This window comes from Pristiophorus japonicus, chromosome 11 (genome assembly GCF_044704955.1).
Source record: "Pristiophorus japonicus isolate sPriJap1 chromosome 11, sPriJap1.hap1, whole genome shotgun sequence".
Taxonomy (NCBI): Eukaryota; Metazoa; Chordata; class Chondrichthyes; family Pristiophoridae; genus Pristiophorus; species Pristiophorus japonicus.
Window position 1 is genome coordinate 81,083,614 of NC_091987.1, and position 18,463 is coordinate 81,102,076.

General features: G+C 39.6%; 1 protein-coding gene across 4 annotated transcripts in view; it reads right to left on the bottom strand.

Moving 5' to 3' along the window:
* Positions 1-10,514: 10,514 nt before the first annotated feature.
* The window catches only part of LOC139276113 (HMG box transcription factor BBX), a 260,196-nt gene continuing 252,247 nt past the window's right edge, over positions 10,515-18,463 (bottom strand). For all 4 annotated transcript variants that reach the window (XM_070893622.1, XM_070893623.1, XM_070893624.1 and 1 more), the window contains one exon: positions 10,515-18,212. In XM_070893622.1, coding sequence (XP_070749723.1) covers positions 18,125-18,212 — 88 coding nt within the window. In that variant the 3' untranslated portion in view covers positions 10,515-18,124. The remainder of the gene's footprint in view (positions 18,213-18,463) is intronic.

Genomic DNA, 18,463 nt, shown 5'->3' on the forward strand with positions numbered 1-18,463 from the left:
ATGACATCCTTAATAATTGAATCCATCATTTTACCCACTACCGATGTCAGGCTGACTGGTCTATAATTCCGTTTTCTCTCTCCCTCCTTTTTTTTTTAAAAAGTGGGGTTACATTGGCTACCCTCCACTCAATAGGAACTGATCCAGAGTCAATGGAATGTTGGAAAATGATTGTCAATGCGTCCGCTATTTCCAAGGCCACCTCCTTAAGTACTCTGGGATGCAGTCCATCAGGCCCTGGGGATTTATCGGCCTTCAATCCCATCAATTTCCCCAACACAATTTCTCGACTAATAAGGATTTCCCTCAGTTCCTCCCCCTTACTAGACCCTCTGACCCCGTTTATATCCAGAAACATAGAAACATAGAAACATAGAAAATAGGTGCAGGAGTAGGCCATTCGGCCCTTCTAGCCTGCACCGCCATTCAATGAGTTCATGGCTGAACATTCAACTTCAGTACCCCATTCCTGCTTTCTCGCCATACCCCTTGATCCCCCTAGCAGTAAGGACCTCATCTAACTCCTTTTTGAATATATTTAGTGAATTGGCCTCAACAACTTTCTGTGGTAGAGAATTCCACAGGTTCACCACTCTCTGGGTGAAGAAGTTCCTCCGCATCTCGGTCCTAAATGGCTTACCCCTTATCCTTAGACTGTGACCCCTGGTTCTGGACTTCCCCAACATTGGGAACATTCTTCCTGCATCTAACCTGTCTAACCCCGTCAGAATTTTATATGTTTCTATGAGGTCCCCTCTCATTCTTCTGAACTCCAGTGAATACAAGCCCAGTTGATCCAGTCTTTCTTGATAGGTCAGTCCCGCCATCCCGGGAATCAGTCTGGTGAACCTTCGCTGCACTCCCTCAATAGCAAGAATGTCCTTCCTCAGGTTAGGAGACCAAAACTGTACACAATACTCCAGGTGTGGCCTCACCAATGCCCTGTACAACTGTAGCAACACCTCCCTGCCCCTGTACTCAAATCCCCTTGCTATGAAGGCCAACATGCCATTTGCTTTCTTAACCGCCTGCTGCACCTGCATGCCAACCTTCAATGACTGATGTACCATGACACCCAGGTCTCTTTGCACCTCCCCTTTTCCTAATCTGTCACCATTCAGATAATAGTCTGTCTCTCTGTTTTTACCACCAAAGTGGATAACCTCACATTTATCCACATTATACTTCATCTGCCATGCATTTGCCCACTCACCTAACCTATCCAAGTCGCTCTGCAGCCTCACAGCATCCTCCTCGCAGCTCACACTGCCACCCAACTTAGTGTCATCCGCAAATTTGGAGATACTACATTTAATCCCCTCATCTAAATCATTAATGTACAGTGTAAACAGCTGGGGCCCCAGCACAGAACCTTGCGGTACCCCACTAGTCACTGCCTGCCATTCTGAAAAGTACCCATTTACTCCTACTCTTTGCTTCCTGTCTGACAACCAGTTCTCAATCCATGTCAGTACACTACCCCCAATCCCATGTGCTCTAACTTTGCACATCAATCTCTTGTGTGGGACCTTGTTGAACGCCTTCTGAAAGTCCAAATATACCACATCAACTGGTTCTCCCTTATCCACTCTACTGGAAACATCCTCAAAAAATTCCAGAAGATTTGTCAAGCATGATTTCCCTTTCACAAATCCATGCTGACTTGGACCTATCATGTCACCTCTTTCCAAATGCACTGCTATGACATCCTTAATAATTGATTCCATCATTTTACCCACTACCGATGTCAGGCTGACCGGTCTATAATTCCCTGTTTTCTCTCTCCCTCCTTTTTTAAAAAGTGGGGTTACATTGGCTACCCTCCACTCCATAGGAACTGATCCAGAGTCAATGGAATGTTGGAAAATGACTGTCAACGCATCCACTATTTCCAAGGCCACCTCCTTAAGTACTCTGGGATGCAGTCCATCAGGCCCTGGTGATTTATCGGCCTTCAATCCCATCAATTTCCCCAACACAATTTCCCGGCTAATAAGGATTTCCCTCAGTTCCTCCTCCTTACTAGACCCCCCGACCCCTTTTATAACCGGAAGGTTGTTCGTGTCCTCCTTCGTGAATACCGAACCAAAGTACTTGTTCAATTGGTCCGCCATTTCTTTGTTCCCCGTTATGACTTCCCCTGATTCTGACTGCAGGGGACCTACATTTGTCTTTACTAACCTTTTTCTCTTTACATATCTATAGAAACTTTTGCAATCCGTCTTAATGTTCCCTGCAAGCTTCTTCTCATACTCCATTTTCCCTGCCCTAATCAAACCCTTTGTCCTCCTCTGCTGAGTTCTAAATTTCTCCCAGTCCCCAGGTTCGCTGCTATTTCTGGCCAATTTGTATGCCACTTCCTTGGCTTTAATACTATCCCTGATTTCCCTTGATAGCCACGGTTGAGCCACCTTCCCTTTTTTATTTCTATGCCAGACAGGAATGTACAATTGTTGTAGTTCATCCATGCGGTCTCTAAATGTCTGCCATTGCCCATCCACAGTCAACCCCTTAAGTATCATTCGCCAATCCATCTCAGCCAATTCACGCCTCATACCTTCAAAGTTAGCCTTCTTTAAGTTCTGGACCATGGTCTCTGAATTAACTGTTTCATTCTCCATCCTAATGCAGAATTCCACCATATTATGGTCACTCTTCCCCAAGGGACCTCGCACGAGATTGCTAATTAATCCTTTCTCATTACATAACACCCAGTCTAAGATGGCCTCCCCCCTAGTTGGTTCCTCGACATATTGGTCTAAAAAACCATCCCTTATGCACTCCAGAAAATCCTCCTCCACCGTATTGCTTCCAGTTTGGTTAGCCCAATCTATGTGCATATTAAAGTCACCCATTATAACTGCTGCACCTTTATTGCACGCACCCCTAATTTCCTGTTTGATGCCCTCCCCAACATCACTACTACTGTTTGGAGGTCTGTACACAACTCCCACTAACGTTTTTTGCCCTTTGGTGTTCTGCAGCTCTACCCATATAGATTCCACATCATCCAAGCTAATGTCCTTCCTAACTATTGCTTTAATCTCCTCCTTAACCAGCAATGCTACCCCACCTCCTTTTCCTTTTATTCTATCCTTCCTGAATGTTGAATACCCCTGGATGTTGAGTTCCCAGCCCTGCTCATCCTGGAGCCACGTCTCCGTAATCCCAATCACATCATATTTGTTAACATCTATTTGCACAGTTAATTCATCCACCTTATTGCGGATACTCCTTGCATTAAGACAAAAAGCCTTTAGGCTTGTTTTTTTAACACCCTCTGTCCTTTTAGAATTTTGCTGTACAATGGCCCTTTTTGTTCTTTGCCTTGGGTTTCTCTGCCCTCCACTTTTCCTCATCTCCTTTCTGTCTTTTGTTTTTGCCTCCTTTTTGTTTCCCTATATCTCCCTGCATTGGTTCCCATCCCCCTGCCATATTAGTTTAACTCCTCCCCAACAGCACTAGCAAACACTCCCCCGAGGACATTGGTTCCGATTCTGCCCAGGTGCAGACCGTCCGGATTGTACTGGTCCCACCTCCCCCAGAACCGGTTCCAATGCCCCAGGAATTTGAATCCCTCCCTGCTGCACCATTGCTCAAGCCACGTATTCATCTGAGCTATCCTGCGATTCCTACTCTGACTAGCACGTGGCACTGGTAGCAATCCCGAGATTACTACTTTTGAGGTCCTACTTTTTAATTTAGCTCCTAGCTCCTTAAATTCATTTCGTAGGAACTCATCCCTTTTTTTACCTATGTCATTGGTACCAACGTGCACCACGACAACTGGCTGTTCTCCCTCCCTTTTTAGAATGTCCTCCACCCGCTCCGAGACATCCTTGACCCTTGCACCAGGGAGGCAACATACCAGCCTGGAGTCTTGGTTGCGGCCGCAGAAACGCCTATCTATTCCCCTTACAATTGAATCCCCTATCACTATCGCTCTTCCACTCTTTTTCCTGCCCTCCTGTGCAACAGAGCCAGCCACGGTGCCATGAACTTGGCTGCTGCTGCCCTCCCCTGATGAGTCATCCCCCTCAACAGCACTCAAAGCGGTGTATCTGTTTTGCAGGGGGATGACCACAGGGGACCCCTGCACTACCTTCCTTGCACTACTCTTCCTGCTGGTCTTCCATTCCCTCGCTGGCTGTGGACCCTTCTCCTGCGGTAAGACCAACTCGCTACACGTGATACTCACGTCATTCTCAGCATCGTGGATGCTCCAGAGTGAATCCACCTTCAGCTCCAACTCCGCAAGATTGTTAGTGTTCTCCTTAGTGAATACCGAACCAAAGTACTTGTTCAATTGGTCTGCCATTTCTTTGTTCCCCATTATGACTTCCCCTGATTCTGACTGCAGGGGACCTACGTTTGTCTTTACTAATCTTTTTCTCTTTACCTATCCGTCTTAATGTTCCCTGCAAGCTTCTTCTCGTACTCCATTTTCCCTGCCCTAATCAAACCCTTTGTCCTCCTCTGCTGAGTTCTAAATTTCTCCCAGTCTCCAGTTTCGCTGCCACTTCCTTGGCTTTAATACTATCCCTGATTTCCCTTGATAGCCACGGTTGAGCCACCTTCCCTTTTTTATTTTTACGCCAGACAGGAATGTAGAATTGTTGTGGTTCATCCTTGCGGAATAAAGGGTTATGGAGAGCAGGCAGGGAAGAGGAGCGGAGTCCATGATCAGATCAGCCATGATCTTATTAAATGGCGGAGCAGGCTCGAGGGGCCAGGTGGCTTACTTCTGCTCCTATTTCTTATGTTCTTAACCAAGCTTTTGGTCACGTGTGCAAATTTCTAGTTATGCATCTCGGTGTCAAATTGTTTTATCTCATAATACTCCTGAGAAGTGCCTTGGAATGCTTAACTATGTTAAAGGCGCTATATAAATACAAGTTGTTGTTGAATTGTATTAATAAAAACAGATGCATTTGTCATGATACGGACTTGTGGCTTAATGAGGGTTGTTTGTGTGTTGAGAGTCACAAATCTATAAACTGTGTCATCACAGTAGTTTAGAAAGAAGGACTTGAATTTATATAGCGCCTTTCATGGCCTGGGAATGTGCCTAAGTATTTAATGAAATAGCCATTTAGAATAAGATGGAAGACCTGCACAGCTGAGCAATGTAGTGCAGAAACCTACGAGGCAGCATTTGTGCTCTGTGCTATATCTACAGTACCATTACAGTCAGGACTGAGCTTAGAGATATGTGGGAATTGTAATTGGTCATTTCAACATGATTAATCGTGTTTCCATGTTCATTTTCTGATGTGTATATTTTAAAAATTAGTTTTTCTTAAGTTTTTCCTTGTATAGCATTTGGATTGTCATATAATTACTAATACCATGTAAACTGATTTTAAAAAACAGCTCACCAATGTATAAAGATTAACATTGATTTAAAGATTAACATTGATTTAAATTTACCAAAGACCAAGGTCTTCATGAAGTTTTGTGCACTTAATTCATTAATCACCACTTGCGAGGGAATCCAAAACTAGGGGTCACAAATTTAAGATAGTCACTAATACATCTAATGAGAAATTCAGTAAAACTTCTTTGCCAGCGTGGTTAGAATGTGGAACTTGCTACCACATGGAGCAGTTGAGGCGAATAGCATAGATTAATTTAGGTGGAATCTAGACAAGGACATGAGGGAGAAAGGGACAGGATATGTTGACAGTGTGAGGTGAGGCTGGTGTGGAGCATAAACATCAGCATAGAACAGTTGGGCTGAATGACCTGTTTCTGTGCTGTAAATTCTAAGTAATCTCCATTTTCGAGCATTCAGTTGGAGCATGGCGCTTTGCACATTTACACAAAACTTTGGAAGTGTAGCTTTGTATTCAGCCGACAGTGAATGCAGCTTTAAAATGTGGGGCTGATGGGTGCTTTCTCTTCTTGCATCAGCTGAGAGCAGTTAATTACAGTGGGGCCCTGCAGTAATTCTATCACTTACTGAATAGAGACATGTTCAAATTTCAGCTGGAACGGTCAGAGATCCCAATGTATAACCCGCAGATTCCGACTCCATCTATCGCTGGAGGAAACAGGGCATGTAATTCATGTTTTCCTGCAAGTATTGTTCTGTTCCAACTTTGGGGAAATGATATCAAGTACAATTATATTCATGTTTTATTTTGAAAGTTAAGCATGCGCTTGCTCTTCGTTTCAAAACCGGCAGAAAAGCCCCTGTGAAATGCTCCGTGAGGCTCGGATTTATGTAATTTAGCGCAGTCTGGCCCGGTAACATGTTCGTGCAATACACAATCAGAATACAACAGATTTTATTATTTTGAAAAAAAAAACGTGGTTCCACAATGTTTATGGATTCTTGGGAGTTTGTATAAACTCTTTACCCTGACACTCACTAGTTTTCACTACATTAAAGGATATTCCATGTTCACAGGGTTGATCACATGGCATTTGATCACGTGACATCTGATCAGCTGACGTTTGATCACATGACTACTCCAGGACCAGCCTGTTGACGGTAAAGACTTAATTTAATTCTTGTGTGCTCAAACGAAGAAGCGATCAGTGTAAATATGCAAACAAACTGATCCAGAGAGACCAGGAACAAAAGTTTAGCTTGTCTCACAGTTAGGGTGGCGGTAGGGGGCGCTACATTAGCCTCCGCTCCCCTGGGTTAGGGTGGGAGAAAAGCAGCCAAGGATTCCCACTCCTGTTCGCCAACTATGTCTTTAAAAACAGAGGCCTAAGAAAAGCTGCTCTGCTGATCACAAGTTTGTTTAACTTTTGGCAGGGTAATACTATTTCCTTTTTTTCTCTCTGCTAGACCAATCACCATCAGAGCAAAGAGCAATACCTAGATGATCTACCTAGTTTGCACAATATCAAAGCTCAATCATTATTCAATTTTAATCATCGACTTAATCTTCACTCCAGTACTATGAATGGACAGAAGTTAATGATTGCAATTATTTTCTTTTTAGAAGTTAATACCCTCAAAATGTTTAATTTGGAAATCATTGAGACTATTTGTTTGAACATTGCATTATTCCACAAGTTTTAAGTCATGTCAGAAACAAATAAGTTCATCCTAAAAAGAAAATAGGACGTGTATTCTATTTCACCAGAGATGCTGCATTAACATTTAAAATGTAGTTGTATTGGAACAGACTTGACTTTTCTCCATCGCTTACAGTAGTAGTGTAAACCCAACAAAGGATTACATGCAGCTCTGCAATGGATCCCGTTGTACTGAATACTGTATAAACATATAAACTGCACAGGATACATTTCTTAAAAAGCAGATGTCTATTTTCAGCAACTCTTAGTAGTTTACTCAAAGCTTCCGTAGGCTTGAAATGTTTATATAGAAACTTTGGAGGGCTGGCTGGAGATAAGAAAATATAATAGCATTAAAAGACTGCAGCGGACCAGATAGCTAGATCGATTAATTTAAATATCTAAAATGTCTTGGGATTTAAAACCCAGCAGCTACGACATTTCTGGGCTGAGATATTTCCTAATCAAAAGAAGCATAATACATTTGAGAGGAACTGAAGTAATGCATATTAAAATGAAGACACTAACTTTACCCAGTTTTTAAAAAGTTATACATCCACTTCCAGCATGCTACTCATCAGTCTGGGAGTCAGAGAAGATGGTGAGGTGCTTTCATTTCTCTTTTAAGGTGAACTTTGCTGCACTGTTAGCCACTGATAATCCTCTTTTCCCATGGTGGGAGCAGGAAGCGCAGCTATGGACTATAGGAGCACGCAAACACAAACCGCCAATACAAAGTACATTTCTCCCGGGCTGCTAACTGCCGTGCTCGGGGGATCAATCCACAATTCCAGAAGATTCCCAGACAATCCAGGAGGTTGGCAACCCTACTTGCATTGCAGATAGCCTAGTCAATTCTTGAGCCAAGGTGCTCAGCAATGTGATCAAATGCAAATTGACATGGTCATCCTTTACCTTGGTGAGAAATACACATTAAATATAATAAGTTATATCAATCATTCATCCGAAATCATTAGTTGAAGGTAAATTAAGTCACGTTCTTTTAATGTCTGCACAAGTAATTCAGTAACTAGAATTAAATTTGGGTTGACTTTGTAAATCAAGATTTCATTTTTTTAATAAATAATCATCTCACTCATTTGTATAATACTATACAATATGCTTTATTGCCTGCTAGGAAATAATGATAGAGAATAACACTGCAGCAGCATACAGCATTATAACAGAGGAAAAAGGAAATCTGTGTTTCAATCACAAAACTAAACAGACAGGCAATAAACAGTACGCAATATAAAATGATCATCTGTCAAATTATGCAACTTTTATATAATTAGTGGCTTTAAACTCTTAATTATCAGTAGTAAAATTTCTGAATTCAATTTCTACAGAGCATATTAGTAAGAAATATATAAGGGACTCTGCTCAAAGCAATACAAAGGAGCTATATACACAGGCACCTTCTGTAACAAGAACTGATTCTCGTGTGATGGGGATATCCTAATATCACCAAGAATTTTGCTTCATGTTTTCAAAATTATACTTCACTGAAATTACTCTTCTAGGAACATCAAAATGATAACCTACAGCAATCTCCCAGTCACCATAAGTGTGTTTAACCAAATAGCTTACAACCACATTCACTCTGCAAGATTAAACGGAGGATGACATTCAATCGCACCATGTACCCTTTCAATTAATGTTCTGAACTGTCGTACACTATTGAACATTGTACAACTAAAGGCTCTATGTCATCTACTTTGTTGCCTGCAACAAGAGAAAAAAGGCAAATATTTCAGTATAGTGATGATGTTGTTGAGCATCAACAACGTCACCTCTGCTCTGTGCATGCCTATTAGTGTACTGATCCTACAAATAATTTTAAATGCCACTGCCACAGGAACCACAATTAGCCCTTTTCAGACATTATGGGTCCACCCAGAACAAATCATGAGACGACACAGGGCCTTTAAGTCTTAATTCTTGCTGCAATAGATCTCAATTCTTCACACTTGATGTCAGGATTGCTTGTCACTGAACAGCCAGCTCTTTGGAAGTGCATTGACTGGGACAACAACATAACTCAAGAAAGCTGTTAAACAAGTTTATATAATAGGAACCAGGACTGAGCAACAACAAGCACACTGGTCAGCCTCAGCTTGTGACTTTTGGTTCTGTAGAAACAAACAGTCCTATTATGGGCAATGTAATTGCATCACTAATGTGGATACTCTTGTGAATTAAGTGATGTTGTAAAGTGTCTGATACATGAATCTAATTAATGTAAGTAGAGGTTTCAGCACCTTCCTGAGTTTTCAAACTGTAGATGGATCATTTGCCACCAAAACACTGCCATAGCGACACTACTGGTATCAATGGTTACATTTGCACATCTGAAACTCTATTTACATTTTATTGATATAAACAATTTGAAGTATATGGATCATCAAAGCCTCCAAAAACTGAATTGAACAACTACTGATTGTGATCCGTCTCATTAAAGGAGGAACATTTGCACAATTATAGCCTGTTGCTGATATAATGTTGACATCAAAACCATTGGCTCATTAGTGCAGTTGCCCAGTTCCCTGCACCATAAACCCAAAGAATAAAATGAAAGTGAGCCAGTGGGTTCTTTCCAGCCTCCGGGAGCTACATCAATGTAAGTTCACTTGCTATGAATGTTCAAAAGGAAGTGTTCCACACCTTTCCATGCATCTGTAAAGATTGGGCAGTTGGCATTTCATTTAAGACCCAAAATGTGGTATGGTAATAGCACTGTTTAAACAAGGCCACCAATCTAGACTTTAATTGGAATCAAAAATTACGATGTGAACAGTACAAAAACAATAGAGTGGATGTTAATTAAAAAACAAAGAGAGAATCTATAAACAAACTTTTTAAAAAAAAGACAGAAACAATCTAATTAAAGTTTATTTGGGGCCCATAATTAATTTATTTAATCACTGCTAGAGACAAGACTACAATGGACATGTAAATTGTCATTCAACTGATGCTATGGATGTGTAAAGTTTAAACTGCAACTTTGCTCTGCTTTTTTACAAACTGAACACATTTTTACCTGCACAGTCTACTCTTAATTCATAGTTGCTTAATTCAAATTATCTGAATTATTAATTTTTAAGCATCTTATGGCATCTTAATTCCCACTTTGCTGTCTTATTTACATTGTTTAATTCAAAATATTAGAGATTTCAATTTTTAATTGGAAAAAAATGACAATTACAAGAATGTATAAACCACTGTTGGTATGAAACAAGTGGGGGTCTCAGAATATCATAACCAAAGCCCAAACGCTACAGTTCAGATGTTTATAAGGATAACTGTTGGTTTGCTAGGCTAGTCAACACAGTTTTGACTGCCCACTGCAAACTAAGTATTCTAATGAAATATAATTCCTTTAATACTTCGTGAATCAGGAAACATCCCTCCATTTTTGGTATTAAAATTAAAATCAATTGTACATCATTACACCATCCCACCCACCCACCCTCCCAAAAAATTAAATATTTCAGCCGATCTGTTGAGCCACCATTTAAAAATATACTACTGGAATCATTTTGTTAATTGGCCTAAAACAAATTTGAATTTATAAAATAAACTGCATTGTACATTTGGTCAAAAAATACAGATGTATCACTCAGCTCTCTATGAACCCTTTGTAGGCAATATTCCATGCTTCTATTAGTAGGCAATGTTTTATTACTGTACATCCTCTCTATCATTATTTGGGTGCTCTACTGGTCTTGCTGCTTTGGCCAGGACTTGAACCTGTGACCAAAAGGGTAAAACACAAACATGTCAGCTGGAACACACAACTGGGTCAGTAGAGTTATCTTTTCTTCCAAATTTATATTTTCCAAATATTAAACTTTCTCTCAATTCAGAATCAAATATCTAAGAAATGCTGTTACGAATGATCTCTTTGGCTACAAGGTGTTACTGCAGCACTTATAAATAAGACATCACACGATAAAACAAGTTTAACTTTTGTAAAGCTGTCTTTGTTTTCAACTCCAATTCAAAAAAAAGTTAAATACCATCCTAAACATTTTTAAGGCCAAATAAAAGTGTCTCCTAGAATACACTGCATATTTTGAGTTTGTTAAATATGCCTAACTATAGTACGTAAACAAAAATCTTTTTTTCCAAGTTATATTATCCATTCTGTTAAAATTCTAACTTTATTTAAAATAAACATCTACAATAAAAAAAAATGTGCATGTTAGATCTGAGTCAGGAAATTTATTCTCAACCACAATGAAAGTGTAGATCAACATCCCAGGTTCACTTGTCTGAATGAAACATTAATTACTTGGCAGTAATAATTTGTTGCTGTTTCAGTCACTATTTATAGGGTATTGTTTAATGATAAACTTATTAACTCTCAGCTCAGCAATTACTTATTTATGTGACAAGGGTTCTCAAGTCCATCTTTCGTTAACCGAGTAACTTGTCAACTTGGTCTGAAACAAAATTAACTGGGATAACTGTTTACAATCAGAATTAGTCAAATTTCCAGTCTATGTATGTAGGATATGGAGTGATGCATTTAAGACTGCTATATTGTTTTCCCTCTTTTCTGCATCAATACAAGAGAAAAAAACTCTAAATACACACAACGGCATTCTTAGAAATGTCACACCCATTGCACTCTCAATGGAAAAAGCGATAGTAATCCATTTATTCAGGGGCTACAGTGAATGATCAGTTACTGCATTTCCTAATACTAAAAGCCCCAATTAAAAGTCACTAGCATAAATTATTTGGATGGTGCTTTGTAAGTAAATCTCATCAAGGATTAGACAAATCCTTTCTGTATAAATCAGGCTATAACTGCCTGAACTATTTCCATACAGAATAATATATTTTTTTAGGAGCAGATGGATCTGTTAGGTGTTTTTCTTTTACTAAGTCTCTTGCAATAATGGTCAGTGTGTATTAGTGAGCACTTCAATGATACTTTAAACTTCTTTTTTGACGAGCAAGATTTGACAGTAGCATGGGCATTGCTAACCAGCCGTAACTGGCATTGTTTTTAAGTGTTTCCAAATGACTCTAAAGAAAGTTACATTAAAAGAGATATCAAATTGTGACAGAATTCTCAGGCCACCAGGGAATGCTGTTAAAAAGAACTTCCTGCTCACAGTTCTATTACCAATTAACAGGCACAGTATCAGTTGGGCGCAATCAAAACTGGCTCTTTATCACACCCATCATCTCACCAACAGCTACAGTTTGATTTAGTTGTTCTTCAATGATTACCCAGTATATTCTTATAAAAAACAATATATTACTGGGTAATTTTGATAACTATCTTGCCAATAATTTCCTTCACCTCTAACCAATGTATTAAAAAAAAGGAGTGTGAAAACAGACATTCTGAACCCTTTGAAAAACAGCAGGTTTCCTGTAGATAGTTAGAAAATTTGCTTCCTTTAATCGAATAGATCATTTGTAAATGAACAGTTAGACAACTAATTTCTTCATTAGATGGTAGGAGATTACCCTATATGTTGTAATGCTTGGGTTAGTGCATCTTATTGGTTTATTCTGTGAAAATTCAACATCGTATAACTAATAGTGTAACTTGTAATACCGGGTGTCAAATGCAGATCCATGGGCCATTATAGCAGGTTAGTAGCACTGTCAATCACAGCAACTCCAGTGGGTGGAACAATTTAGAAGTCTTACATAAACCATTATTATTGCCACACATTTAACAGGGATATTACAATAGGAATTTTCCCTGTAGTAATCACCCTTGCATCCACCTATTAGCTTAACTCTTAATGATGGGGCATGCATATTTTCATCAAAATAATATAATGTCTGGTTATAGTTAAACAATCCTAATATATAAATGTTCCATGGACACTTTGTCCAATTGTTATATTCAACATTAATACTTCAATAAACCAAATGCCATAAGGTCAAAATGATACTTTTTAAAAACAGTAGTGAACATTGAGTGCCCAAAGGGTTAATCTCCTGTTTATTAAATTTCCACTGTGAGAATTTCTAAGGGGCTTCTCCTGCCCTTCAGCAGAACCTTGTTTACATGCTTATACCGGGTTTCTGTCAAACTCCCTAAAGTTATGGCATTGGAGCAGGAGCAGCCTCAAGGAAATTTCTGGCACAGATCTTATCTATCGTTTCCAAGTCTCACATGGTGTCTCCATTCAAATATGTGCAAGGGCAAAATTTAAGAGTCTGCTACCATTTTGAAAAAGGAAAATAAACAGCGAGTCATTCCTGAAACCCAACAATATCCATCTTCCTGTCCATTTCTGCGTAACAGCAGAAAGAATAGTAAATTCTCTGTGATAACTCTTGCTGTTCTCACTGCTTCTGACACAATAATTTATAGCAGTGAAAACAGAAGCAGTAGTACATGCATATGAATGATCAATTCTCCGTGTTGTCCACTCTCCTCATCCATGAATGTTAATGCTCTTCAGTGTAAGCAAATGGGCACACTCCCATAATAAGCACCAGGATAACTGATTTTAAAAACTCACACATATCTATGTTGGTGACCAAATCTTGGGGTCTTTTCACATGCTAAAAAGTGATATCAAGTGCAATAAGCTATACTTCAAAATAGTCACACTCTTTTGTTATAATTCAAAGAAAGGAGATCACAGCTAAACTCCATATCCCACCTGTCAATGTCATGGAAATGTCACTTAATGGTAAAGGAAACAAAAATAAATGCAAAAATACATTGAATTGTATTCTACTTGGTCAGGCATAAAATGTAGACATTTTTCTCATACTCCACTTTTGTGAAAAAGCATTGTGAACATTTAAATACAGTAACTTGTGTATTTTTTCCATCTTTAAATATTAGCTAGACTTTGGGCAAAAGCTGGTTTCTACGACGAGGAAAAGACGTTATTTCTAATGACAAGCAAAGGATGACAATTGCACAAAACTTTAACAAAATGTTCTTTTACAGCTAGAGTGACAAAGAGTAAATGAAATATTGTATAAAACAGTCACAAAAGGATCATGTTACCAGGATGGGATGTTGCAGTCTTTACTTGTTAAGCCAGTGAAAGAGATGTGCAAACCCCAAACCAATTGAGAAACTGTCCTACCCATCTTCCAGAAGTTGAGTACAATGCAGTCTTACTCCAATTAATTCTACAAAGGTTATGGCTATAAAAGTCACAATATGCCACTTTTATTTAATGAGCAAAGACCATTTTTTGCTTAACTGTACAGTTTAGTTTAACCCTGATTCCTCCTTTAACTAACTTTAATTAACTCAATGTTAATCTTACAGTCCAACAAGTGTAAACAGAAAGTTTCAAAATCCTTTTGTAAATGAAAACAGCAATTTTATGTCTAATTATAATCTGTGCTCTGCAGCATCAGTTGCTGGATAAATTAATGGTGAACTTCAGACACAAGTCAGGGAAAGGATTTTTGGTTTACATGTTTCATATTGTTTTGTTAAGACATGTGCACTCATTTCCTGGCAGTCAGCAGTGAAGACCAAAGCTTCAAAATAAAGCACATCAATAATGCAGCCACAACTTTCTTCAGGCCCAAATGCCTATTTTGGGATTGAAATCTGAATCGCCAATTCAGTCATTTTTCACCTGGGAGTTCTAAATGGGTAGACTAAGTAAGGAACAGAATGGAGGCAAGTTCACCCACCTTTACCCAGTGATAATGATGTGCAAGGACGGGTCCTGTGAGTCACCTGAGGGTTTGCACATGCCCAGCCAAAACTATACACAATTTTGTCAAAGAACTTGGCAGGTTCATTCTCTGAATGATATCTGGAGATTCAGGAAGTTGAATGCATCAGTTCTACGTTCCTGGACACAGTTTGGATCCAGCTGATGGTTTTATTTGCTCCGCTCTACTGTACTCAAAGCTGAAGTATGAACTGTAAATTGGCACAACATTGCAGTGAAACCTGTATTAGTTTGCAAGTCTCCAATAATAAAAAGATGCAAACCCCATGCGTAGAAGTTTCTTCACACACTGAAGTAAATGTTTACCCAATCTGAAATCATGCACCCAGATCTATCCAGGTTTCTTTGTTCTGCACACTTCGGTCAATGTGTTATCCTAAAAATTCCTCCTTTTGCTCTCCTGATGGTAATAGTTTATGCTGATGTATGGTTCTACATATGATTGCAGCCCTATTGCCACCCCTCCCCCCATCATGGTCATTCTTCATGTGAATGCTGATGGGCAATTTCACTGTGAAGCCAACACAGTTGAGCTCAATTCTGGTCTCTTCTGGTGCCCGTATGTATACATTTTCGGCGGCAGGTGGTAGGGAGGATTGCCGGACATCTATCAGGTACAGGTATCGTGGCTGATGCTCTCTGCTGTGCTGAGAATAAATGTAGAACCACCAGTGAGGTCAACTATTGCAGCACAAGATCACAAATCAGAACTGGGATCTGTACCACTTAGCATCTTACCCATAAAGTCATAATGAAAACCTGTCTACGTCAGTTTTTAAAATCCTCAATATGATTAATATTGCCACCATGCTATTTCTATTTTCTTCTTCTTTGGGGCAAGCACTACATATATTCAAAGTGTCTATCCAGTAGTTCTGGAGAAATACCACCAGCTATGTCTCCGCAAGATCCTGCAAATCCCCTGGGAGGACAGACACACAAACATTAGCGTCCTCGTCCAGGCCAACATCCCCAGCATTGAAACATTGACCACACTTGTTCAGCTCCGCTAGACAGGGCACACAGTTTGCATGCCAGACACGAGACTCCCAAAGCAAGCGCTCTACTCGGAACTTGTCCACGGCAAACGAGCCAAAGGCGGGCAGAGAAAACGTTACAAGGACACCCTCAAAGCCTCCCTGATAAAGTGCGACATCCCCACTGACACCTGGGAGTCCTTGGCCATAGACCGCCCTAAGTGGTGGAAGTGCATTAAGGAGGGCGCTGAACTCCTCGAGTATCGTCGCCGAGAGCATGCAGAAATCAAGCGCAGGCAGCGGAAGGAGCGTGCGGCAAACCAGGCTCCCTGCCCACCCTTTCCCTCAGCGACTATCTGCCCTACCTGTGACAGAGACTGTGGTTCTCGTATTGGACTGTACAGCCACCTAAGAACTCATGCTAAGAGTGGAAGCAAGTCTTCCTCGATTCCGAGAGACTGCCTATGATGATGATGCCAACTCAAGCTTATCCACTGAGGGTAAAAAAGCAAATTCATCTGATAGTCAAGGCTGGAATTCAAAGCGAGGAGTTTTGAATGAATCTATTCCTGTCATCACAGAGGTTACATTAAAAAAAAAGTGTATGTACAGTATATCTTAAACTATAAATAAATTTAGAACTCAAAAAGACTATCTCATGCAGGCAACGTTCTTCTGTACTACTGTTCCGCCCTTCTGGATTAAGTAATTCCATTTTTCTGGCCATCAATCTTAATTGTGAAGTTGAATATGGTTGCCAAAAGTTTAACATTACAAATTAAACCTGCTATGAATATGACCAATTTACCAGGAAATGTTATATTTAAGATTAGGACTTCTAATAAATAAGAGTATGTTAATATCTTATTCTTGGAGTCATGTTTAGTTCAGACAGGAGCATCTAATACAGGTTTCATTATAACTGTGCCATTTCATGGTATTTAACAGTTTTTTTATTGCAAACTCCAGTCACAATCTTCTAAAAGAGCAAAACATCTCTGATGTGAACATCATGTACTTTTCCTTTCTGTGCTGCTACTAAAAAATGGATATAATACATACAGTACACTGAATAACCCTGCAGGTTTCTCAAAAAATAGACTTATTCTTGCACAGTCAATATCTGGCATTTGTTGTCATCAAGGATGTTGAGCTAATAACCATGATGAACAGACAACAACTAATGTTGTATTACTGTGACTTCACTGAACAGCACAAGGACTGTGTTTAACTGCGAGCTGATTACTACCCCTCAAATTTGTGCAACTGCTTTGAAACCTCCTTTACAGTCCCCAGTTATTTTCCATTCTGGTAACATGATCTTCAACCAATATGGGAAGAAAAATATTTTGCATTCAAGCTAAGCAGTACTAAACATCAGTAATTCTAGCTGTTGGTCTGACAGAAGACTTTATTTTCTTTGTGCTGATATACTTCTGCAACCTGAAATAAAACCTGAATATCTCCTCAGTAATTTGCTGAATTAGTAACCCTACAACCATCATAATAATCATTCACTGTAAAAAACACAGCAGTGCAACAGTTGGGACCTAAAAAGCTTTGCAGGATTTCTGCCACTATTAGTGCCTAATTGCTTAAAAATAAGCAAATTACTTTACACATCTTAACAGTATATTGGAAAACAGTCATGTCCAGTAAACTGGCCCAATGCAGGGTCAGTGAGGTTTAGCAAGAGAAAGCAAAAATAATAGGTTTTAAGTCATCATGGAAAATACAAACAAGCAAAAAGATTGTGTGTGTGTAAAAAAAACATGGTACCATCTGTACAGAGACAGATTGTGCTATTAAACTCAACTACAGATTAAGAGAGATTTTCAACTAAATAATGGTGTCGTTGAAATAAAATATCTTAATGTAATGGGCAAATGTAAAGAATTTTCAATAATATTTTTTCCTATCACATCATCTCAGTGATCAGGCAGAAGTTCATGATTAAACAGTTTCTGTGAAACTCAAATCATAATGTGCTTTTAAAAAAAAGGAAAAAAAGAGAGGTTGACAATATCTAGTCACTAGCACAGTGCATCAGTGTTACTTGAGAAAAGCTAGAAGTTGCAGCAAACTTGAGTAGCTCACACTCTCATCACGTAGCGTGCAGCTGCAAGAATTGCCAACAGGTTTCATGGGCAGTTGTTCTGTGTAACAGCTTTTTTTTTATATAACCAGGTTGTCTTCAGATAGGGAGCAAAAGCTGAAGTAAACTGGTTTAGCCCCATTCGTGAATGTTTGATGCTCAAATTCTGAGCCTGTCCGTGGGGCTCTGCTGAGCCAGTGTCTCCTGGCTGTTCTGCGAGGAACCCAGCCATGGAAGGGTGAGACACCCACAATGCAGTCAATATCAGGCCTTACTGACCCATCTCCTGTGTTTCTGACTTTGTAGGGAAACAAAGTAATAATGCATTATTGGTCTGCACAGGAGATAAGTACTGGGGTTTGTGCCATTTCCTTGGGCTGTCCATCGTGGTTCAGAGAAACTGCACGCTGACCTCTGCAGATGAAAGAAGCAACGAGAATGAATACAACAGATACATGCATTGGCGACCAAGATACCTTCACTGTCAGCACTTTAAGGCCCAGATTTTCCTGGGGATTTGCAATTGCTCATCTACTGACAAGCTTTCTGTATTCAAATAAAAGCAGATTACACTTACAGTAAAGTATTCTAAATAATGCAGTTATTTTGTACCCAAACCTTACCACTAGATGGTGCAAACAAACACTGCATGGACACTACCAAGA